The sequence below is a fragment of the Lithobates pipiens genome, unplaced genomic scaffold (genome assembly GCF_037356315.1).
Source record: "Lithobates pipiens isolate NorthernLeopardFrog02 unplaced genomic scaffold, aLitPip1_a1.2 Scaffold_55, whole genome shotgun sequence".
In the NCBI taxonomy this organism is placed as follows: domain Eukaryota; kingdom Metazoa; phylum Chordata; class Amphibia; order Anura; family Ranidae; genus Lithobates; species Lithobates pipiens.
Window position 1 is genome coordinate 851242 of NW_027507877.1, and position 26490 is coordinate 877731.

Sequence of the window (26490 nt, forward strand, 5' to 3'; positions counted from 1 at the left end):
AGTGCAAATGAAAACTGTCCACTCCAAAAAATGTGCAATCAGTCCAAAAGATGATGGTAATCACGCAATGTGAAAACCGAGTGTAGGTAACACCGTTCCTCCACACTTCAGTGCTTCAAGTGCACCCCTTGTTTCCCCCAGCCTCTCACCTCTAATCAAGGTCCCTAAGGACCGGATCACGCTTGAGGGGTGGTTGGTAAGTAATCTTCCACCTCTTTAAAAATACAACCTCCGGATCACCAGCTTATTTCCTCCAAAATTCACAATCCGGGTTATATATAAGAGAATAAGGGGGCCGCCAATGTGTAGTATAGTTAAATCCACTTTATTAATAAAATATCCACACTTACATTTTTAATCCAGTAATTCGCAGATGTAAACAATGGTACTTCCGGGCCTCGGCCGCGACCGGAAGCGACGATCGACACCTAGACTCCTCCCTGACGCGTTGCGTCACATACCACGTGACTTTCTCAAAAAGGTAAAGAGCAGCTTTCTATAGTTAAACCTAATTCATCTGGCGAGGTTGTGCGCAACAGTATTTATCTATTCTAAATATATTTGAAGTTTGCAGAACACCACTTGAACTGAACCCAGGGCAGTTCAGCTCCTTGGCCATAATTATTTCATCACTTGTGTTTTCAATCGGTTTTATATCTGCTGTTGGCGAGTTGCATTGAATGATAATAAAATGTGGTTACCCTGAATGGATCTCCAAGACTGAAGTCAAAAGATAAAATCAGATCTACTTTGCGAAGAGGAGGCAACACTAACGGGTACGGAGTATTAATTTCCAACCCGGCATCGACCAGATGGATGAGCTCTTTATCAACGAGGTCGCTGTCTTCTGGGATTTTATCTGTGAAATAAATAATAATAATAATAAAAATAATATCAGGGTTTAAAATTTCAAGTCCTGATGTACTAGCCTGGCCTTAGGAGTTACTCGCCACCAGTTGCCCCACCCAACCCCTACCTTGCCCCTCCTTTAACCGGTTCCCGACCAGCGCATGACGATGTACGTCGACAGAATGGCACGGGCAGGCATATTGGCGTACATGTACGTCCAATCTTCAATACCGCCCTGCCATCGGGAGCGCGCCGCCGCCGGCGTGCTCCCGCGCTGGTCGGGACCCCCGTGAGTCCGGTCGCGGGACCCGCGGACTCGATTGCTGCGGGCATACCCGCGATCGTCTCACAGGACGGCTGAATGGAGGAAATGCCGTATAAACAGCATTTCTCCATTCTGCCTAGCAACTAGTGACGCTGATCTCTGCTCCATGTGATTGGAGCAGAGATCAGTGTTCACTAAATGAAAGCCCAACCCCCCCCCACAGTTAGTAACACACCCCTAGGAACACTTAACCCCTATACTGCCACCCAGTGGTTAACCCCTTCACTGCCAGTGTCATTTACACAGGAATCACTGCATTTATATAGCAGTGATTGCTGTATAAATGACAATGGTCCCAAAAATGTGTCAAAAATGTCCGATGTGTCCGCCACAATGTCGCAGTCACAATAAAAATCGCTGATCACCACCATTACTAGTAAAAACAAAAATAATAAGAAATGATTAATAAAAATGCCATAAAACTATCCCTATTTTGTAAACGCTATAACTTTTGCGCAAAGCAATCAATAATCGCTTATTGCGATTTTTTTTACAAAAAATATGTAGAAGAATACGTATCGGCCTAAACTGAGGGGAAAAAAAAGTTTTTTTATATATTTTTGGGGGATATTTATTATAACAAAAAGTAAAAAATAATGCGTTTTTTTCAAAATTGTCACAATATTTTTGTTTATAGCGCAAAAAATAAAAACCGCAGGGGTGATCAAATACCACCAAAAGAAAGCTCTATTTGTGGGAAAAAAAGAACGACAGTTTTGTTTGGGAGCCACGTCGCACGACCGCACAATTGTCAGTTAAAGAACGTTTCTTTGTCACAATGTCACACATACGGTACACTCACCTTTGCATTGGTAGAGGAAATTGTTTGTCGTTCCCCATTCCCACTTCGCTAAACAATATGCGATGTTCTTTGTCACTATAGTATCAACATAGACGTTCAGAGAAAACAAAAACAAAACAAAAAAAAATAACATTTTCTTTAAAGCAACCCGAAGCATTGTCAGACAAGAGGAAATGATCGCAGTGTTAACTTTGTGCAAAGCAGCGTACATTATCCCCGTAAATATGGACCCCCCAAATAGACATGAGCACCACAGAAAAATGTGCTGTGTTTAGTTTCGGATAGATTTCTTGTGTTACCAGTTTTGTTTTGCTGATTCCTTTCGGATGTCGTTTCGTTTTTTATTGTTTTTTTTTCGTTTAGAGTTTTCTAACGAATTCCACATTTTCAGAATAATTCGAATTCGGATTGGTTAAAAAAAAATATCGACCGATTTCAAATTCTGTGGGAAGAATAAACGGTTGTGACGGAGCGGGCCAGGTAGCCAGTCCTTAAAGAGGAAGTAAACCCTGATGGGTGTTACTTCCTCTTTCAATCCCTGCAAAGGCAAAGCATAATGGACTACTATGCATCGCATCGCATCGCATAGTAGTCCATTATGTGTCACTTACCTGACACAGGAGCCAGCGAAGTCACTGCTGTCCCCTGTAGTTCCGAGCCTCCATCTTCTTGGTGGGTCTCCGTGGGTCTCGCTGCTCCGGCGCTGTGATCCGCCGGAGCGGCGATGACGTCACTCCCACGCATGCGCACGGGAGCCGAGACGCGCGGCATTGCGCGGCATCTTCGTCATCGACGATGCCACGCTCAGTGCGCCTGCGCGCTGCTGTCTACGGTGCATGCGCCATAGACAGCGGTGCCTGTCTTCGGGCAAATATCTCCTAAACCGTATAGGTTTGGGAGGAGATATTTCTTGGACCTACAGGTAAGCCTTAATCTAGGCTTACCTGTAGGTCAAGGTGGTTTGTAAGGGTTTACAACCACTTTAACAACCGATGACTAATCAGCTGTCAGCGGGGGGCTTCCTCACTGACAGCTGAATGTAAACAAAAAGAATGCCGGCAATGAAAAACAAAGAATTTTAAAAAAAAACAGCGTGTAGGGTTATCTCATCGGTATTACTGTCTTATAGTATTGAGGTTGATGTACCCTGGGCAGGTGGGCTTCTACACCCCACAGGATCTCCTTGGCTTGTAGTATAATGGAAAAAAAAAAATACAATTGAAGCTCCTCACCACTGACTATTCCAGTAAAAGTCGGTGGGACCCAATCCAAAAAGGACTTTGAAGGTCCGAAACGTCCCCTTCATGAGGGCTAGAAAACTAATATAAGGATATCCCCAGATCACTTTAATATCTTCTCCTCGGGCATGTTGGGGGGGGGGGGGAAACCTTTTCTGCATTAACTTACATTGGCCTAACTCCCTGAATACGTTTACATCAGTAGATGGCAGATATACTTGGCATTTTCTTACCTGAGTTTGAATTCCTAATCCCCGGTGAAGGGGAAAAGTTCTTGCCACCCCAAAAAAGTACTTGAATTTTTTTTCTGATAAAAATCAATAGTTATTAAAAACCTTAAAGGGTAAGTTCACCTTTACAAAAAAATGTGTAAGGTGAACTTACACAGGACCTCCTCCTCACCCCTCCCCTCCCCCTTAGTCCCGGTGACCTGCAATCCCGTTCTGAACCCTGCTATAGCCCCCCTCAGAGCTTAATCTCCTAAACATACTCCCTGCCAGGGGGGATGTTTAGGAGCCTTCTAATCGGTTGGTGCCCTCACATGGGCAACCGACCAATCAGGACCGTCGTAGCCCGTCCTCTCAGCCAGGTAGAAGACTCATGAATGCCGAGGGCATTTCTAAGCCCCGGAGCCGTGAGGCGGCTAATAGCAGGGCTCAGAATGGGAGATCGGTCAGCGGGGGGGGGGGGGGGGGGAAATGAGGACGGGGTCTTGTGAAAGTTCACCTTACACCTTAATGAACTTACACTTTAAACTCTTGGAAGTTTGTTTGGTGCTCTTATTGGACTTGAGTTTTGGGTTCTTCAGTCGATGGTGGAGAAGGACCTGAGTGTTCTAGGAGATTATGAGCTTAATAAAAGCGTGCAAAGCCAAGCTACAGTTTCTAAAGCAAGCAAAATCATTAGTAAGACCTGTACAGTATATCCATCATGTATTTATAGATGGAGATCATATCCCCCTTATGTATTTATACATGGAGATCATATCCCCCCTTATGTATTTATACATGGAGATCATATCCCCCCTTATGTATTTATACATGAGATCATATCCCCCTTATGTATTTATACATGGAGATCATATCCTCCCTTATGTATTTATACATGGAGATCATATCCCCCTTATGTATTTATACATGGAGATCATATCCCCCCTTATGTATTTATACATGAGATCATATCCCCCTTATGTATTTATACATGGAGATCATATCCCCCCTTATGTATTTATACATGGAGATCATATCCCCCCTTATGTATTTATACATGGAGATCATATCCCCCCTTATGTATTTATACATGGAGATCATACCCCCCCCTTATGTATTTATACATGTAGATCATATCCCCCTTATATATTTATACATTGAGATCATATTCCCCTTTATGTATTTATACATGGAGATCGTATCCCCTCTTATGTATTTATACATGGAGATCATACCCCCCCTTATGTATTTATACATGAGATCATATCCCCCATTATGTATTTATACATGGAGATCATATCCCCCCTTATGTATTTATACATGGAGATCATATCCCCCCTTATGTATTTATACATGTAGATCATATCCCCCCTTATGTATTTATACATGGAGATCATATATCCCCTTATATATTTATACATGGAGATCATATCCCCCCTTATGTATTTATATATGGAGATCATATCTCCCCTTATATATTTATACATAGAGATCATATCCTCCCCTTATATATTTATACATGGAGATCATATCCCCCTTATGTATTTATACATGGAGATCATATCCCCCCTTATGTATTTATACATGGAGATCATATCCCCCCTTATGTATTTATACATTGAGATCATATCCCCCCTTATGTATTTATACATGGTGATCATATCCCCCCTTATGTATTTATACATGGATATCATATCCCCCTTATGTATTTATATATGGAGATCATATCCCCCCTTATGTATTTATACATGGAGATCATATCCCCCTTATGTATTTATACATGGAGATCATATCCCCCATTATGTATTTATACATTGAGATCATATCCCCCCTTATGTATTTATACATGGTGATCATATCCCCCCTTATGTATTTATACATGGATATCATATCCCCCTTATGTATTTATATATGGAGATCATATCCCCCCTTATGTATTTATACATGGAGATCATATCCCCCCTTATGTATTTATACATGGAGATCATACCCCCCCCCCCTTATGTATTTATACATGGAGATCATATCCCCCTGTGATGTATTTATACATGGAGATCATATCCCCCCGTGATGTATTTATACATGGAGATCATATCCCCCATTATGTATTTATACATGGAGATCATATCCCCCCTTATGTATTTATACATGGAGATCATATCCCCCCTTATGTATTTATACATGGAGATCATATCCCCCCTTATGTATTTATACATGGAGATCATATCCCCCCTTATGTATTTATACATGGAGATCATATCCCCCCTTATGTATTTATACATGGAGATCATACCCCCCTGTGATGTATGTGGTGACTGATGGGGATTTTTTCAGCCTGCAAATATGTGTAATACAATATGTGTCTCTTGTATTGCAAATGTGGAGACCCCTGTTCTAGATAACGAGGTAACATTAATAATGCTTCATCTAATAAATCATTTCTCCTGCATTACATACCTTTTATTATATCCCACCAGGATGTACGAAGGTGTGGGTTCTTTGCCATTTCTGTATGAAGTGAAAGAAGATGCCATCAGTATCACCCCAAATGTCACATGTACAGAAGAATAAAAGACAGTTTTCTGGAAATGTATTTCTGAATGGAGGGAATGTTTATCAAATGTCATATGAAGATGTATGGGGTGTATGTGTTGTAAGGGATGTATGGGATGTACAGGATGTACGGGATGTACGGAATGTACTAGATGAACTGAAGGTACGGGATGTACGGGATGTACAGGATGTACGGGATGTACAGGATGTACGGGATGTACGGGATGTACGGAATGTACTAGATGAACTGAAGGTTCGGAATGTACTAGATGTATGGGATGTACTAGGTGTACGGGATGTACTGGATGTACAGGATGTACAGGATGTACGGGATGTACGGGATGTACTGGATGTACGGGATGTACAGGATGTACGGGATGTACAGGATGTACGGGATGTACAGGATGTACGGGATGTACGGAATGTACTAGATGAACTGAAGGTTCGGAATGTACTAGATGTATGGGATGTACTAGGTGTACGGGATGTACTGGATGTACAGGATGTACAGGATGTACGGGATGTACGGGATGTACGGGATGTACAGGATGTACGGGATGTACGGGATGTACGGGATGTACAGGATGTACAGGATGTACGGGATGTACGGGATGTACTGGATGTACTGGATCTACGGGATGTACGGGATGTACGGGATGTACTGGATGTACGGGATGTACAGGATGTACAGGATGTACGGGATGTACTGGATGTACGGGATGTACTGGATATACTGATGTATGGGATGTACGGGATGTACTAGATGTATGGGATGTACGGGATGTACAGGATGTACTAGATGTATGGGATGTACTGGATGTACTGGATGTACTGGATGTACGGGATGTACTGGATGTACTAAATGTAGGGGATGTACTGGATGTACGGGATATAGGGGATGTACGGGATGTACTAATGTACTACATGTATGGGATGGACGGGATGTACTGGATGTATGGGATGTATGGGATGTACGGCATATACTGGATGTCTGGAATGTACGGGATGTACTAAATATACAGAATGTACTAGATGTATGGGATTTACTAGATGTATGGGATGTACTGGATGTACTGGATGTAGGGGATGTACGAGATGTACTGGATGTACGGGATGTATGGGATGTGCTGGATGTATGGGATGTACTAGATGTATGGGATGTACGCGATGTACGGGATGTACGGGATGCCTCCCCTGACTACACATCCCTGCTGCATTATGTCAGATAGGAGTTTGTCCAACAATGTTACTTTGTACCTTTCCATCTCCCATCTGATCAATGTTTATAAACAATGTTATTTTGTATCTATCTGCTGTCTGATCAATGTTTAAACGCTTGCTTACCACCTCACACCAATATACTTCGGCAGAAGGGCTCGTACAGGCAAACTAACGTACCTGTATGTGGCCCTTTAAGAGGCGGCCTGTGGGCGCGCACACGCCCGTGATCGTCTAACGGGGAGGAAGAACAGGGAGATGCTAATGTAAACAAGCATCTCCCCCTCCTGCCTAGTGACTGGCACAGGGAGCAGAGATCAGTGATGTGTCACATGTATCCACGCCCCCCCCCCCAGTTAGAAACACACCCCTAGGGCATATTTAACCCCTACACTGCCCCTTAGTGGTTAACCCCTTCACTGCCAGTGTCATTTACACAGGAATCACTGCATTTGTATAGCACTGATTGCTGTATAAATGACAATGGTCCCAAAAATGTGTCTAAAATCTCCGATGTGTCCGCCATAATGTCGCAGTCACAATAAAAATTGCTGATCGCCGCCATTACTAGTAAAAAAAAGGTTAATTAATAAAATTAATAAAAATGCCATAAAACTATCCCCTACCTTGTAGACGCTATAACTTTTGCGCAAAACGATAAACGCTTATTGCAATTTTAATTTTTTTTTACCAAAAGTATGTAGAAGAATACGTATGGGCCTAAACTGAGGAAAAATATTTTTTTTTCTATATTTTGTGGGGGATATTTATTATAGCAAAATGTAAAAAATAATGCGTTTTTTTTTTTCAAAATTGTTGCTCTTTTTTGTTTATAGCGCAAAAAATAAAAAACGGCAGGGGCGATCAAATACCACCAAAAGAAAGCTCTATTTGTGGGGGAAAAAAAGACGTGGATTTTGTTTGGAAGCCACGTCGCCCGACCGCTCAATTGTCAGTTAAAGCGACGCAGTGCCGAATCACAAAAAGTGTTCTGGTCAGGAAGGTGGTAAATTCTTCTCCTGGGCTGAAGTGGTTATAAACAATGTTACTTAGTATCTCTCTATCTCCTGTCTGATCAATGTTTATAAACAATGTTACTTTGTATCTCTTTATTCAGGACTGCCCAGCACAATTATACTGCAACAGGGCAGCCCTGCTGTGCTAAATCACGTACATGTATGTCATTTTCTATCTGCAGGTAGGGGGGCACACACACACCGCCCTGACTGTGTCACGCCCTGACTACGTCACTTTGTCTACAGCGGGCATTCTTTGCAGGGCAATGCGGACAGGCGCTAAGTGGTTAAAATCCACCACGTAGCTTAGTAAAAACAGCACATGGTAAACATTGTTAGGCACACATTATAACCCCCTGGATTGTCCACGATGTTAACCCCTTCCCAGCCAGTGTCATTAGTACAGTGACAGTGCATAGTATTAGCACTGATTAGTACCAGTGACAGCAGGGAGAAATCACACTCGGTGCTTTGGATGGACACACTACTATATAGGTTATATTTTGTTCATTTTTCTTGTCAAAGGTTTATAACTACTGTATAATAAAAATACATATTCAAGGTACACTTAAAAATACCAAACAACTCATACGTGATAATTAGGTATGAGCCGAACCCCCCCTCCCCGGTTCGGTTCGCACCAGAACTTTCAAACGGATTGAAAGTGCTAATTTTAATGCCTAATATGCAAGATATTGTCCCAAAAAGGGTTTGGGGACCTGGCTCCTGCCCCAGGGGACATGGGTCAATGCCTAAAATGTTTTTAAAAACTTCAGTTTTTTCGGGAGCACTGATTTTGATGACGATTAAAGTGAAAAAAAAGTGAAATAATCCTTTAAATATGGTGCCTGGGGGGTGTCTGTAGTATGCCTGTGAAGTGCCACGTGTTTCCCTGTTTAACAGGGTCAGGTAATTACAATTCTTCAGATAATATTTCACAGCAGGGCCCGTTCCTGCACCCACCGAGAGTCACTTTGAGGGCTTACAGTGTTGTGGAAACACCTTAGGCCCCCATTTCTGCAGAGCATATAGGGCAGGCCCCTACTTTCAAACATCCAACTCACAAACGTCTCCTACTTGCAAACGGCCTGTTCTATCATACTGCAGATGCCTGTATGATAGAACACCAGAAATAACGGGTAGATACAGGTGCATAATGTGCTGTGCTAGAAGCACACAACACCCACTAACTACTGCAGATGCCTCTATGGTAGAACACCATCAATAAAGGTTAGATACAGGAGTATGATGTGCTGGATGCACACAACACCCACTAACTCCTGCAGATGCCTGTATGATAGAACACCAGCAATAAAGTGTAAATACAGGTGTATATTGTGCTGTGCTGTAGGCACACAACACCCACTAACTACTGCAGATGCCTTTATGATAGAACACCAGCAATAAAGGGGAGATACAGGTGTATACTGTGCTGTGCTGGAGGCACACAACACCCACTAACTCCTGCAGATGCCTGTATGATAGAACACCAGCAATAAAGTGTAAATACAGGTGTATATTGTGCTGTGCTGGAGGCACGCAACACCCACTAACTCCTGCAGATGCCTGCATGAGAGAACACCAGCAATAAAGTGTAGATACAGGTGTATATTGTGCTGTGCTGTAGGCACACAACACCCACTAACTACTGCAGATGCCTTTATGATAGAACACCAGCAATAAAGGGGAGATACAGGTGTATACTGTGCTGTGCTGGAGGCACACAACACCCACTAACTCCTGCAGATGCCTGCATGAGAGAACACCAGCAATAAAGTGTAGATACAGGTGTATATTGTGCTGTGCTGTAGGCACACAACACCCACTAACTACTGCAGATGCCTTTATGATAGAACACCAGCAATAAAGGGGAGATACAGGTGTATACTGTGCTGTGCTGGAGGCACACAACACCCACTAACTCCTGCAGATGCCTGCATGAGAGAACACCAGCAATAAAGTGTAGATACAGGTGTATATTGTGCTGTGCTGTAGGCACACAACACCCACTAACTATTGCAGATGCCTTTATGATAGAACACCAGCAATAAAGGGTAGATACAGGTGTATACTGTGCTGTGCTGGAGGCACACAACACCCACTAACTCCTGCAGATACCTGTATGATAGAACACCAGCAATAAAGGGTAGATACAGGTGTATACTGTGCTGGAGGCACACAACGCCCACTAACTACTGCAGATGCCTGTATGAGAGAACACCAGCAATAAAGGGTAGATACAGGTGTATACTGTGCTGGAGGCACACAACACCAACTAACTACGGGAGATGCCTGTATGAGAGATTACCATCAATAATGGGTAGATACAGGTGTATACTGTGCTGGGCTGCAGGCACACAACACCCACTAACTCCTGCAGATGCCTGTATGATAGAACACCAGCAATGAAGGGTAGATACAGGTGTATACTGTGCTGGAGGCACACAACACCAACCAACCACTGCAGATGCCTGTATGAGAGAACACCAGCAATAAAGGGTAGATACAGGTGTATACTGTGCTGGGCTGCAGGCACACAACACCCACTAACTCCTGCAGATGCCTGTATGATAGAACACCAGCAAGGAAGGGTAGATACAGGTGTATACTGTGCTGGAGGCACACAACACCAACCAACCACTGCAGATGCCTGTATGAGAGAACACCAGCAATAAAGGGTAGATACAGGTGTATACTGTGCTGGGCTGCAGGCACACAACACCCACTAACTACTGCAGATGCCTGAGAAAAGAGCACACTGTCCCTGCCTATGCTGCTCTTTCCCTGCACGCCGGAACACACTACACAAGGCTGCCGCACTGGCGACCTTATAGCTATGCATCTTGCCTGAGGCCAATTATTGCTTTCTTCGCTGCTGGCGCTGTGATTGGCCTAGCATGCGGGATCACAGTGAATGCTTGGCCAATCATGAGCCAGGAATGCACTGCGATGGCGCAGTGCATTGTGGGCTGTGAGCACCACACGAATTTTGCGCGAACGGCCCATAACGTTCGGTATTCGCCGAACGTGCAAACAGCCGATGTTCAAGTCAAACGTACGTTCGACTCGAACATCAAGCTCATCCCTAGTGCTAATACATAAAGGTGTGAAAAACATTTTGGTATAACCTGGTTAATCACATAAAAGTGGTCAAATAGTTTTAGCTGCATAAACACCAAAAATGTCAAAATTTGGTCTGGTGGAGAAAGTGGAAGTCCATGGTAGAAAATAAAATCCCCGCATCTATAGACACCATCGATCTAACACTAACCTGTCTAGATTTGTAAAGAAAAAAAATGAATAAACATACCTTTTTTGAATCCGATCCAGCCCGATCTCCAGCGGCGGAAGCTCTGCAGAGGACACGGCCGACACCGGCTGTGAAATGAATAGGAAGTGATGTGACCCGTAGACTCACTATGGGGCTTTCGTTGCCGTCCGTGTCCTCCGCACCCGCCTACACAACGAAGCCCCGGCTGATCACAACTTGATTTATACAAATTACCGCATTATATTAATTGTGTCATGTCATCCAAAGCATTACCTACCTAGATTCCCTTCCCGGCTGGGCGTCACGTGTGACTGATCTGCATGAAATGAAACACACAGAATAAATGTCTATGCCTCTATTGAAGTGCAGTTTAGTAACATTTTTAAACATCATATTATTAAATATTAATTATTACCAGTTAAGGTAGATTGCTGTTTAGTTTATTGTTCTATCTATCTATCTATTGTGACAGGGCAGCGCCGTGTCATGGTGTCAGAAGGGGTAACTCTCACACAGGGTTCTCACTGTCTAGGGGCTTGTCAGGGCTGGGCTCAGCCCTTCCTTCTCTGAGCTGGCCCCTCAGCTGTCGGATAATTGCCAATGCCTATCTCTACACAGTGACTCACCTGTTGATGATCCTGCTCGTCAGTCCTGCCTACTTAAGCCGTCCAGCCCAGATGATCTCTGCCTTCGCCTTGGTCAGCATTCCAGATACTATGTCCTGCGTTCCTGTTAAAGACTTTCTTGGCTGACGCTCCTTCTGGCTCCAGATCCTACTTGCTGTTCCACTACGCTGATTCCTGGCTTCCTGACTTTCTGGCTTGTCCGACTATCCGCTCCGGTTTCCGAACTTTGGCTATATTTACACTTTATAATTGATTTTATCTCATTTATATCAATTCGCACCATCCCTCTGGTGTGAGATTTTTGATTTTACACCTTCCTTCACTATTCACACACCTTTACACACTCAGAATTGTGGTACTACAAGAGGCTGCATCTTCTGTCAGACCAGACTAAACCCAGGTAATCACACTCTGGTCTTCCTTCCACACTTCCTTCCAGGCTGTGGCTGTGGGGCTGGAGGTGTGGCAGAAGGAGGAGGAGGAGGAGGGGCATGGGCCAAATCACACAAGTGTGTTGTTTGTGTCATTTGGCCCAACAGACCCTTGTTGAGGGTGTGTATAATTAGCTCCTCACACAAGATCTGTTGCCCCTCCTCCATTTTCTCAAGCTTACACGCAGCCAAGGCGGCAAAGGCCTCTTGATAGGTGGGTTTGGCTTGGAGGGCCGCTGATGCCTCACCAATCAGCCTCAGGGCGACTCCTCCACATTCCCCCCCTTTCTCGCCCTTTTGGATGGAAGGCGGAGGGGAGGGACCTGGCATTCTGTGAGGCTCCTGGTTGCCGCTTACCCCCGCCTCCTCCTGGCTGCCACTTCCCACAGCCACTTCCTGGCTGCTGCATTCCACACCCTCCTCCTGGCTGAGGTCTTCCTGTGTATCAAAAAGGGACATCGTTTTATTTTTTGGTTCATCAAACACACACAATTTTCACATCAAGACTGTTGCAAATTGTTAACCAATAGAAAAGACTATCATTGTGTGCCCAACATTTTTCTTTCTTGTCCCCAAGGTTTTGGCCACTACTGTCTATTGATGTGTCAAACGCTTTTTAAAATCAGCAATTAGTGAGCAAAAATCAAGTTAACATCATTCATTTATACAACCAAAATATGTACAACAATACTATACCTGGCTCAAGCTGGGCTCCCCCAGTTCTTCCTGAGTGGAAGGCCCAGGTTGGGCATCGGAAGAGTCAGCAGGGGTGGAATGTAGCAAAGATGGACGCCTGGAAGGAAGAGTAGAGAGGGATTCCCTGACCTCAGCCTGGTCTGACAGAAACTGCATCCTGTTATAATACCACAGGGTGGGGACTTAAACGTCATCTGCTGAAGCACCAGATTGCATGGACTTCAGCACCTTCTTTCTCTCCTTCAGATATGTACTCCTCAGGCCACCGATTTTCTTTTTTAAACAGTTGACGTCTGCCCTGGGGACCACTGGCTTTACAAACTCAACCAGTTTGTCCATTGCTGCCTGCCTCTTTAGTTTGTTACTGTACTGAGGGTGTGTCACTTGCCACAGGCAGGGCATCTCTCTGTATTTATCGATGAACAGAGGGAGGAAGCTATGATCATTGAACCCATCCATAATGTCTGCAAGACACAACACAAGACAAACCCTAATGTCAGGCTAAACTCCACTAATGCAGACCTCAATCTAGAAGCAGTATAGCCTAGTGATGTACCAAGTTCAAAATTTAACCTTCGTTTGCATGATCGTCGCGTCAGCTTCTCCCTCTGTTCACAGATCGTACGGACGACACACGCGTGTTGCGTTTTATATACAGTGCCCATGCGTGAAACTCCGCCTGCCCATGACGTTCTTTCTAGACTATTTCCGACCCCTTCGCTTTTGGAGCAGTGGGGAGAGCACATGGCGGAGAGAACGCAGGTGCGCACTAATAATAGTTCCACTAACGAGGAGGACGGTGAGGAAAGCCCGGAGCCTGAAATGTCCCGATCCAGGAAGAGAAGATTTAAGGCCTCAAATATGTCTTTTGGAGAGATGTTGGAGATGGTGGACATATTGAACAGGACCGACTGTGATGGGAAGTATGGACCTTACCCAAACCCAAATATCAGAAAGGCCAAGATCATGAATAAAGTTGTGAAGAGTCTTCAGAAGAATTTTGGGGTACGCCGATCCATGGATCAACTGAGAAAACGCTGGTCAGACCTGAAACCGAGGGAGCACGAGCAGTACAGAAGGATCAAGCGTGTTCTTCAAAAAAGTAAGTAGTTGTCGTGTGTTCATATGATTATTCTTGCTTGCATACTGCTCCATGTGCTTTGATTTCATGTTGTGCATTTTAAAATGGCCACTTTCAAGTTCATGGTTTAATTTGTTCGTAAGAAACATTGTTCTGCAGGTAAGTATTCCAACTTAACAAAGTGTCCACCAATAATGTTCTCTCAAAAAAAACAATTGTACAACACTTCCAAGCAATGTTTCATATTCCTATTTCTGCCCTCTGTGTGCTAATTATTCTTTTTTTACATTCTCATAGGGGAGAGAAGACTCGGGAAGTCCAAGGACCTCAGGGACCCCACCCCTCCCAAAGAAGGCAAAATTCCAAAACCAGAAGCAGAGGAGCAGGAGGAGGAGGAAGGAGAGATTGTTGAAGTTGGACAAATTGTCACCACAACAGGTGAGTGTCGGTAACACAGCTTCCGGTAAGCTCATCAATGCATGTCACCATATTTATAATACATGATGTGTTTTTTTGCTTTGTTTTGTAGGTGATGTGGAAGAAGAATCCCATTTTTCCAGTGAAAGTGCCCAGATCCTGATTGGGGAGATAATGGGTGCAATCGGAATTTAGAAAATATACAGCAAAACATCAATGATGTTAAAAATAAAATGAAGAACATCATTGATGTTTAGGGGAGAGTGTGAAACATCCCAAACTAGCTAGGGTTTTATTTTTTGGATTTTAAACCACAATTTTTGTATTTTTTGAAAATCAAAATTTGGAAGATGCACAGAGTGTGTCAACATGCGCTATCTCCCATCATGGGGGATCAATGTACGTGTTTTGTGTAAAGTGGCTGAGATGAAGGGGTTGCAGCCCCAAAACAGGTACATTGATCCCCCATGATGGGAGATAGCACATGTTTACACACTGTGTGCATCTTCCAAATTTGGATTTTCCAGGGGTCACACCCCATGTGATGACGGCAATATCAGCCCAGTTTGTACATACTCATGTCTGATATTGTCTTCACTTTTCAAAGTTGAACTTTGTAAGTTCCTGTGTTCTGTATGTTACGCTTTGATACATGCCTGTTTACACAAAAACACAAAGTGAAAAAAAAATTACCCGAAAGACTGTTTTTGATACACCCAATTTGTTGGTTTGTTGTAGAACCCTTTTCTAAACGCACATGTGAATGTGCTTGGATTAAAAAGTAAAATTATCAACAATGTGTGGCTTCCTTTTTCATTGCACAAAAGATGTATTTGGAGTAAAATTGTTATTTTCGGTGACAATGGGTGTTATTTACTAAAGGCAACTCCACTTTGCACTCCAAGTGCAGTTTCAGGTGTACTTTTGCAGTGCACTTGTAGTGCATAGTGGATGTGCCTTTAGTAAAAAACACCCACAGTGAGGTGTAAATTTGGACAATCATGCCATTTTCCTGCCATGGTGCTGAAAATAAGCACGATTTTGGTCGGTAATGCACTACATACATTAGTTACCAAAAACAAGATGTGTGTGTAGCAGACCCACAACATAATAAGATTATCTGAAGAACAGACTGTCCCCTCATCTCGCTCAGAACTTGGGTTTGCACTGTTGGTGAAAAAGGCACAACAAGAAAAAAACATAAATTTACCTAGGAGACACCTAAAACCAAGCCAAGCAGTAAATGAAAACAAATCTTGGAGTTTAAAAGAAAAATGTATTCCTAAAATGCCGCTCAGACATTGTCTGGCATATCAATGGCCCCCCTACCCACAAAGTAGTCCATGTATTGGGTTCTAACCTCACGGGCGCTTTGGGGGGGGGGGGGCAAGCCAGGACGAGCAGCTTCAAGGCCCGTGAGGTTATCATTTTCAAGCAAGTCTGCTTCTTGGGCAACTGAGACCGCATAGTTTGCAGAATGTCTTTTTAGGAAATTGTGAAGAACACAGCACGCCAGCACAATGTGATTGAGTTTGTATTCCGCCATGTGGATAGGCATTAAAAAAAGGCGGAACCGGCTGGCCAGTATTCCAAAGGTGTTCTTCACCACTCTTCGGGCTCTGGACAGGCGGAAATTAAACATACTCTGGTCCGGGGTGAGGGTCCTCATCGGGAAAGGCCGCATCAGATAGTTCGCCAGGGCAAACGCCTCATCCGCGACAAAGACGAACGGGAGTCCTTCCTGATTCTCCTCTGGGGTTGGCAAGCCCAGACTGCCACTGTGGAGACGCCAGTAGAACTCCATCCGTGAGAACACTCCACCATCCGACATCCGCCCATTTTGCCCCACGTCCACATACAAGAAGTCATAGGTCGCAGACACCACCGCCAACATCACAATACTATGAAACCCCTTGTAGTTAAAATAGTACGACCCCAAGTTGGGTGGTGGGACGATGCGGACGTGCTTCCCATCAATTGCACCTCCACAATTGGGAAAGTCCCAACGACTGGCAAAGTGGGAGGCCACAGTCTGCCATTCCCGCGGCGTTGAAGGACACTGTGGAGTGAAACAAGACCAAAAATTCGTAATTTGACAAATCAACATTACAAGCAGATTAGACACCAACATTTATGGCCAAGATTAGTATAACATTTTGGGAACTGAGTATTTAAAGCCTAAACTATAAGGTTCCTTTAGCAGAGTCATCACCCCCCCCCCCCCCCATCTGATGGGCCCTTGCTAAAAAATGAGGGGGGGATGTTTTGGACAGGTAACCCTCTCCACTTGATTGAAAGCTGAATGCCTAAATAATGTGTGATACTTTGGGAAGCCCCTCCTTAGTTACACTATTGGCAGCCCACCGGACAGGTAAGAAGTGTCATAATAACAAAAAGAAAACAAAATGGAAGCACATTTTGACATTCTGCTATTACATATCAAGATAATAATAGGGGAAAAAATTAAAAAATGATAGCATTTGAAAGTATTGAGGCAGGCCCTTGCACTACATGCTTTGGTGAATTTATCCATAAATGTGACCATCAAAAAGGTAGATATAGTGTGTATTGGGTTTGGTAAAGTCAGCAGATGGGGGGAGGGGGGTTCCTAATGAGTTTGGCACAACCAAAAAAAAAAAGTCACTCTGCATGAATTGAAGCACACACATCACATTTGTAGACATTTTTGGGGGTGTTTAGGGGAAAGCAATACTACGGAGCTGACAAAAGACATTGGTAAGTGACTAGACTATAGTTTTATGGGCCAAGAAGAGCATGGTGGGGAAGTTAGTGAGGCAAATATGCCTGAGGACAAAGGGGCAGAGTATATGAATTAGAACATATTGCAATGATGGTAATTAGGGAATGAGGAAAGAAATGCAAGACATTAGAAATCATGAAATACATAGAATGTGATGTTAAAGGATAAAACTTACCTTCATATAGTCCTTCTGCAGGACCTGAATGATGGCAGAACAGGTCTCTGGAATAATGATCCCAAGAGCCTGGGGGGAGATGCCTGTAGAGAACTTGCGGTCCTGAAGGCTTCTCCCAGTCGCCAAGTAGCGCAAGGTGGCGATGAGCCGCTGCTCCGGAGTGATGGCTTGCCGCATGCAGGTATCCTGCCTGGTGATATAAGGGGTCAGCAAAGCCAGCAGACGGTGAAAAACGGGGTCCGTCATCTGGAGATAATTCCTGAAATCATCAGGATTATTCTTCCGGATCTCACGGAGCAAAGGCATGTGCGAGAACTGGTCACACTGGCGCAACCAATTCTTGGTCCACAAACGCCTCCCCTCCCTGTTCATGGACTGGGCTTGTGTCAAAGTAAGAACCTCAACACGAAGCCCCTGCACAGCACGAACTGTACGATGAGTACATAGACGAAACATGGTTTGAAAACGGTCGGCTGGTCAGAACGTACAACAGAAAGCACCGATAAACAGCAAGGCCTGAAAGAACGACCTGAATAGCAGAAGCAAGCAGACAATAAGAAATGCCTTTCAAAGCGTACTATACCAAGATATAGTCCACAATGATAAACAAATACTTAATGACTACACGCACTGATTATCAGATACGCACAAACAAGCAGAAACCGAAGAGCGGTAGTGATCTGAATCACTAATCTGAAAAGCGCGAATCGTCTATCACCAAACTTCTACTAACACGCGATAAACACGAGATCAGCAGAAGGAGCCCAAAGGGTGCCGGACATGGTGCTGAACTTCCCTTTTCTAGTCCTGTCGTACGCGGCTTACGTCACCGCGTTCTTGGCAACCGGAAAATCCGACAACTTGCTCCGACCATGTGTATGCGACACCACTTCCGGACCTCGTCTGGAATTAATCCGTCGGAATAACTCCGACGGATTTGGTTGTCGGAATCTCCGATCGTGTGTACAAGGGCGAAGTCCATGCTAAAAACTACAATCCCCACATCTATAGACACCACCGATCGAACACTAACCCATCTAGCTTTGTAAAGAAAAAAAAAAAAAAAGCGTAAACATACCTTCTTTGAACCCAATCCAGCCCGATCTCTAGCGGCGGAAGCTCTGCAGAGGACGCGGCCGACACCGGCTGTGAAATGAATAGGAAGTAACATGACCCGTACACTTACTATGGGGCTTTCATTGCCGTCCTATAGACACCATCGATCTAACACTAACCCGTCTAGATTTGTAAAGAAAAAAAATGAATAAACATACCCTTTTTGAACCCGTTCCATCCCGATCTCCAGCGGCGGAAGCTCTGCAGAGGACACGGCCGACACCGGCTATGAAATTAATAGGAAGTGATGTGACTCGTAGACTCACTATGGGGCTTTCGTTGCCGTCCGTGTCCTCCGCACCCGCCTACACAGCGAAGCCCCGGCTGAGAGCTCAGCGTGGGATCGGGTCTGATCATGTCGGAGCGGCTTAAAAAAAAAGGTATAGTATATTCATTTTTTTTTACAGGGCTAGATAGGTAAATGCTAGATCGGTGGTGTCTGTAGATGCTGGGGTTTTAGTACATTTGGTGTTGCAATGTCTGACTGCCATTTATTGGTGATCTAGAATTCTATGTTATTATCACCCATATATCTACCCCGGGTTACCACTTTATTGAGATCTCTCTGTGGTAGGTCTCTAGTTCGCTTAGATAGATCTTCACAACTTGATTTATACAAATTACCGCATTATATTAATTGTGTCATGTCATCCACAGCGTTACCTACCTAGATTCCCTTCCGGGCTGGGCGTCTCGTTTGACTCATCTGCATGAAATGAAACACACAGAATAAATGTCTCTGCCTCTATTGAAGTGCAGTTTAGTAACATTTTTTAAACATCATATTATTAAATATTAATTATTGCCAGTTAAGGTAGATTACTGTTTAGTTTATTGTTCTATCTATCTATCTATTGATCTATCTATCTATTGTGACAGGGCAGCGCCGTGTCATGGTGTCAGAAGGGATAACTATCACACGGGGTTCTCACTGTCTAGGGGCTTGTCAGTGCTGGGCTCAGCCCTTCCCTGTCAGAGCTGGCCCCTCAGCTGTCGCATAATTGCCAACGCCTATCTCTCCACAGTGACACACCTGTTGATGATCCTGCTCGTCAGTCCTGCCTACTTAAGCTGTCCAGCCCAGATGATCTCTGCCTTCACCTTGGTCAACATCACAGAGATTATCTCCTGCGTTCCTGTTAAAGACTTGCTTGGCTGACGCTCCTTCTGGCTTCAGATCCTACTTGCTGTTCCACCACGCCGATTCCTGGCTTCCTGACTTTCTGGCTTGTCCGACTATCCGCTCCGGTTTCCGAACTTCGGCTATATTTACACTTTATGATTGATTTTATCTCATTTATATCAATACGCACCATCCCTCTGGTGTGAGATTTTTGATTTTACACCTTCCTTCACTAGTCAAAAACCTTTACACACTCAGAATTGGGTACCTACTGCGGCATGTTTGTACATTCCCAAGTGATGGTGCATAGCGGTGTTTCGGTAATCATGGCCAACAATATCACAGAGACTATCTCCTGCGTTCCTGTTAAAGACTTGCTTGGCTGACGCTCCTTCAGTCTTGCTGACTGTTCCACTACGCTGATTCCTGGCTTCCTGACTTTCTGGCTTGTCCGACTATCCGCTCCGGTTTCCGAACTTCGGCTATATTTACACTTTATAATTGATTTTATCTCATTTATATCAATACGCACCATCCCTCTGGTGTGAGATTTTTGATTTTACACCTTCCTTCACTATTCACACACCTTTACACACTCAGAATTGGGTACCTACTGCGGCGTGTTTGTACATTCCCAAGTGATGGTGCATAGCGGTGTTTTTCGGGAATCATGGCCGCCGAACGTGCAAACAGCCGATGTTCAAGTCAAACGTACGTTCGACTTGAACATCAAGCTCATCCCTAGTGCTAATACATAAAAGGTGTGAAAAACATTTTGATATAACCTGCTTAATCACATAAAAGTGGTCAAATAGTTTTTGCTGCATAAACACCAAAAATGTCAAAATTTGGTCTGGTGGAGAAAGTGGAAGTCCATGCTAAAAACTATAATCCCCACATCTATAGACACCACCGATCGAACACTAACTCATCTAGCTTTGTAAAGAAAAAAAAAAAAAAAGCGTAAACATACTTTCTTTGAACCCGATCCAGCCCGATCTCCAGCGGCGGAAGCTCTGCAGAGGACACGGCCGACACCGGCTGTGAAATGAATAGGAAGGGACGTGACCCGTACATTTACTATGGGGCTTTCGTTGCCATCCGTGTCCTCCGCACTCGCCTACACAGCGAAGTCATGGCTGAGAGCTAAGTGTGGGATTGGGTCGGATCATGTCGGAGCGGCTTAAAAAAAAAAAAAGAAGGTATGTATACTCATTTTTTTTTTTTTTTTACAGGGCTAGATAGGTAAATGCTAGATCGGTGGTGTCTGTAGATGCTGGGGTTTTAGTACATTTGGTGTTGCAGTGTCTGACTGCCATTTATTGGTGATCTAGAATTCATAGTTCCTTTTATCACGGCAAGTCTTCCAGGTCCTGAAGCAGCAAAACAGCCCCAGACCATCACACTACCACCACCATATTTTACTGTTGGTATAATGTTCTTTTTATGAAATGCAGTGTTCCTTCTACGCCAGATATACTTGGACACACACCTTCCAAAGAGTTCCCACTTTTGTCTCATCGGTCCACAGAATGTTGTCCCAAAAGTCTTGGGGATCATCAAGATGTGTTGTGGAGAAATTGAGACGAGCTTTGATGTTCTTTTTGCTCAGCAGTGGTTTTCTCCTTGGAACTCTGCCATGCAGGCCATTTTTGCCCAGTCTTTTCCTGATGGTGGAGGCATGAACGCTGACCTTAACTGAGGCAAGTGAGGCCTGCAGTTCCTTGGACGTTGTTGTGGGGTCTTTTGTGACCTCTTGGATGAGTCGTCGCTGCGCTCTTGGGGTAATTTTGGGCGGCCGGCCACTGCTGGGAAGGTTCACCACTGTTCCATGTCTTCGCCATTTGTGGATAATGGCTCTCACTGTGGTTCGCTGGATTCCCAAAGCTTTGGAAATGGCTTTATAACCCTTTCCAGACTGATAGATCTCAATTACTTTCTTTCTCAATTGTTCCTGAATTTCTTTGGGTCTCGGCATGATGTGTAGCTTTTAAGGATCTTCTGGTGGACCTTACTGTGTCAAGCAGCTCCTATTTAAGTGATGCCTTGATTGTGAACAGGTGTGGCAATAATCAGGCCTGGGTGTGGCTAGAGAAATTGAACTCAGGTGTGGACAACCACAGTTATAGTATGTTTTAACAAGGGGGGCAATCACTTTTTCACACAGGGCCATGATGGTTTGGATTTTTTTTCACCTTTAATAATAAACACCTTCATTTACAAATTGCATTTTGTGTTTACTTGTGTTGTCCTTGACTATTGTTTAAATTGGTTTGATGTTCCGAAACACTTAAGTGTGACAAACATGCAAAGGAACAGGAAATGAGGAAGGGGACAAAAACTTTTTCACACCACTGTATATGTGCTCCGGGTTACCACTTTATTGATTTATACAAATTACCACATTATTTTAATTGTGTCATGTCATCCACAGCGTTACCTACTTATATTCCGTTTTCGTCTAGTCTTCTTGTTTGACTCATCTGCATAAAGTGAAACACACAGAATAAATGTCTCTGCCTCTATTGAAGTGTAGTTTAGTAAAATTTTTAAACATCATATTATGAAATATGAATTATTGCCAGTTAAGGTAGATTACTGTTTCATAGTTAGTTTCATGTTTAGTTTAGTGTTCTATACATCTATCTATTGTGACAGGGCAGCGGCTTGTCGAGGTGTCAGAAGGGGTAACTATCACACGGGGTTCTCACTGGTCTAGGGGCTTGTCAGGGTTGGGCTCAGCCCTTCCTTCTCTGAGCTGGCCCCTCAGCTGTCGCATAATTGCCAACGCCCATCTCTCCACAGTGACTCACCTGTTGATGATCCTGCTCGTCAGTCCTGCCTACTTAAGCCGTCCAGCCCAGATGATCTCTGCCTTCACCTTGGTCAACATCACAGAGACTATCTCCTGCGTTCCTGTTAAAGACTTGCTTGGCTGATGCTCCTTCTGGCTCCAGATCCTACTTGCTGTTCCACTCAGCTGTCGGCTAATTGCCAGCTCCTATCTCTCCACAGCGACTCACCTGCTGATGATCCTGCTCCTCAGTCCTGCCTACTATTACTATACTATTCCTGGCTTCCTGACTTTCTCGCTTGTCTGACTATCCGCTACGGTTTCTGAACTTTGGCTATAAACTTCATAATTGATTTTTTTATCTCATTTGTATCACATTTATATCAATACGTGCCGTCCCTCCGGTGTGAACTTTTTTGAGTTTACACCTTCCTTCACTAGTCATACACCTTTACACATTTTCCCTCTGAACTTCACTTAATCATCACATATTTTCTTATTCTCAAAATTGGGTACCTACTGCGGCATGTTTGTACATTCCCGAGTGATGGTGCATTGAGGCGTTTCGGTAATCATGGTTGCTGATCCCCCCCCTGGTCTGGGGTCCACCCATTTGGGGGATGGTCTATGCCTCGACCCCATTTAAGACTAAGTGCAACCCAGACCACCAACTAATCCCAACCTAGGAGCTGTGGCCAACTTCGTTTTTTTTTTTTTGTGAGTACTATCGAAAGCTATATGTTTCTTTATACTTACTTCTTATCCATGTAGAGGGCCTCCCAGACCAGTGATGGCGAACCTTGGCACCCCAGATGTTTTAGAACTACATTTCCCATGATGCTCATGCACTCTGCAGTGTAGCTGAGCATCATGGGAAATGTAGTTCCAAAACATCTGGGGTGCCAAGGTTCGCCATCACTGTCCTAGACTAACAGATCTTTTCATTATTTCAGTATATATACACATGCATCTGACTCCTGACAATTGGTTTAAAACCATGAAATGCATTGAGTTAGCATCTAATGGATGCCCCAACTACTAAATAGCCAGAAATGTGTTTGCTGTAGTCTCCTATGTATTTTCCTTATGAATTGTACCAATCATATTTACCGTTTGATTTATTTTGTATTGATTGTACCATCATGTCCAGTGACTAATTATATTAAACATTTTTATATGAATATTATTATGTAAACCTGATGATTACACAATTCTGTATATTATTGATTACTGATATAAGTTTGGCATTATGGACTATTACTTTGGTGCTATGCCATGAAATTAAAATTAAAATTAAATGCATCTATTCGCTAAAGAAATAGTTAATTATTCTTTGACATGTAAAAAGGGCTGGACTGGGACAGAAATTTGGCCCTGGACTTCATCCAGACCGGCCCACTTACATTTTGAGTGTCCCATCAGCAGCCCCCTTACATCAGAGTGTCCCATGAGCAGCCCCCTTACATCAGAGTGTCCCATGAGCAGCCCCCTTACATCAGAGTGTCCCATCAGCAGCCCCCTTACATCAGAGTGTCCCATGAGCAGCCCCCTTACATCAGAGTGTCCCATCAGCAGCCCCCTTACATCAGAGTGTCCCATGAGCAGCCCCCTTACATCAGAGTGTCCCATCAGCAGCCCCTTACATCAGAGTGTCCCATGAGCAGCCCCCTTACATCAGAGTGTCCCATGAGCAGCCCCCTTACATCAGAGTGTCCCATCAGCAGCCCCCTTACATCAGAGTGTCCCATGAGCACCCCCTTACATCAGAGTGTCCCATCAGCGCCCCCTTACATCAGAGTGTCCCATCAGCACCACCTTACATCAGAGTGTCCCATCAGCGCCCCTTTACATCAGAGTGTCCCATCAGCGCCCCCTTATATCAGAGTGTCCCATCAGCACCACCTTACATCAGAGTGTCCCATCACCAGCCCTCTTACATCAGAGTGTCCCATGAGCACCCCCTTACATCAGAGTGTCCCATCAGCAGCCCCTTACATCAGAGTGTCCCATCAGCAGCCCCCTTACATCAGAGTGTCCCATCACCAGCCCCCTTACATCAGAGTGTCCCATCAGCACCCCCTAACATCAGAGTGTCCCATCAGCACCCCTTACATCAGAGTGTCCCATCAGCGCCCCCTTACATCAGAGTGTCCCATCAGCACCACCTTACATCAGAGTGTCCCATCACCAGCCCCCTTACATCAGAGTGTCCCATGAGCACCCCCTTACATCAGAGTGTCCCATCAGCAGCCCCTTACATCAGAGTGTCCCATCAGCAGCCCCCTTACATCAGAGTGTCCCATCACCAGCCCCCTTACATCAGAGTGTCCCATCAGCACCCCCTAACATCAGAGTGTCCCATCAGCACCCCCTTACATCAGAGTGTCCCATCAGCACCCCCTTACATCAGAGTGTCCCCTCAGCACCCCTTACATCAGAGTGTCCCATCAGCACCCCCTTACATCAGAGTGTCCCATCACCAGCCCCCTTACATCAGAGTGTCCCATCAGCACCCCCTAACATCAGAGTGTCCCATCAGCACCCCTTACATCAGAGTGTCCCATCAGCACCCCCTTACATCAGAGTGTCCCATCAGCACCACCTTACATCAGAGTGTCCCATCACCAGCCCCCTTACATCAGAGTGTCCCATGAGCACCCCCTTACATCAGAGTGTCCCATCAGCAGCCCCTTACATCAGAGTGTCCCATCAGCAGCCCCCTTACATCAGAGTGTCCCATCACCAGCCCCCTTACATCAGAGTGTCCCATCAGCACCCCCTAACATCAGAGTGTCCCATCAGCACCCCCTTACATCAGAGTGTCCCATCAGCACCCCCTTACATCAGAGTGTCCCCTCAGCACCCCCTTACATCAGAGTGTCCCATCAGCAGCCCCCTTACATCAGAGTGTCCCATCAGCACCCCCTTACATCAAAGTGTCCCATCAGCACCCCCCTTACATCAGAGTGTCCCATCACCAGCCCCCTTAAATCAGAGTGTCCCATCACCAGCCCCCAGGGGCGGACTGACAACTCATGGGGCCCCCGGGCAATAGGAGATTATGGGGCCCCCAGGCAATCAGTGATTAAGGGGCCACACAGTATACAATCACACAGTATACACATACATGTACGCACAGTATACACAGACATGTTTCTATTGGACTGAGAAGGTACTGGAGAGGTGGGGCAGCTATAATCTCAGGATTTTTAGACCAAAAGGATGTCAGCAAGGGATATTTCAGAGACAGATGTAAAAAAAAAAAAAAAACACAGGTTTTTACATACTGTCCTTGGTTTTACTGAGGCTGGCAACCCTGATGGGGGCCCCCTAGTGGTCCGGGCCCTCGGGCAGTGCCCGAGTGGCTGAATGGTCAGTCCGCCCCTGCCAGCCCCCTTACATGAGAGTGTCCCATCACCAGCCCCCTTACATCAGTGTGGCCCACTGAGCCATCGGGCCCACCGGGAAACTCCTAGTAGTCCCTATGGCCAGTACATGCCTGCATGTAAATAGAAAAAGAAAAAACTGATAAAGGAATAATAAACGAATTGTCCACAATGGAACCTTGTTCAGCTGCGGCTTGACTGTATTACATTATAAACGGTAAAAATCAATCAAGATCAAAATCAATACAGAAAAAAAAAACACATAAAAAATTAAATAAGCTGCGCTAAACCGTAAAACCCACATGAAATTCTATAAAGTGAAAAAAAAACATTGAACACAATTTCAATATAAACGTGCAGAAAATAGACCTATAACACCCCAAATCCTAAAGAATTAGGGTTG

At 44.5% G+C, this 26490-nt stretch overlaps 1 protein-coding gene across 5 annotated transcripts in view; it reads right to left on the reverse strand.

Annotated features, from left to right (window-relative positions):
- The window catches only part of LOC143957707 (cytosolic phospholipase A2 gamma-like), a 174562-nt gene that overhangs the window by 15072 nt on the left and 133000 nt on the right, over positions 1 to 26490 (reverse strand). For 2 of the 5 annotated variants that reach the window (XM_077467401.1, XM_077467400.1), the window contains 6 exons: positions 22352 to 22390; positions 19452 to 19490; positions 11759 to 11797; positions 5881 to 5931; positions 1977 to 2051; positions 702 to 859 (listed from right to left, as the gene is read on the reverse strand). In XM_077467401.1, coding sequence (XP_077323527.1) covers positions 702 to 859; positions 1977 to 2051; positions 5881 to 5931; positions 11759 to 11797; positions 19452 to 19490; positions 22352 to 22390 — 401 coding nt within the window. The remainder of the gene's footprint in view (positions 1 to 701; positions 860 to 1976; positions 2052 to 5880; positions 5932 to 11758; positions 11798 to 19451; positions 19491 to 22351; positions 22391 to 26490) is intronic. The other 3 variants (XM_077467403.1, XM_077467402.1, XM_077467404.1) reach the window with 3 other exon arrangements.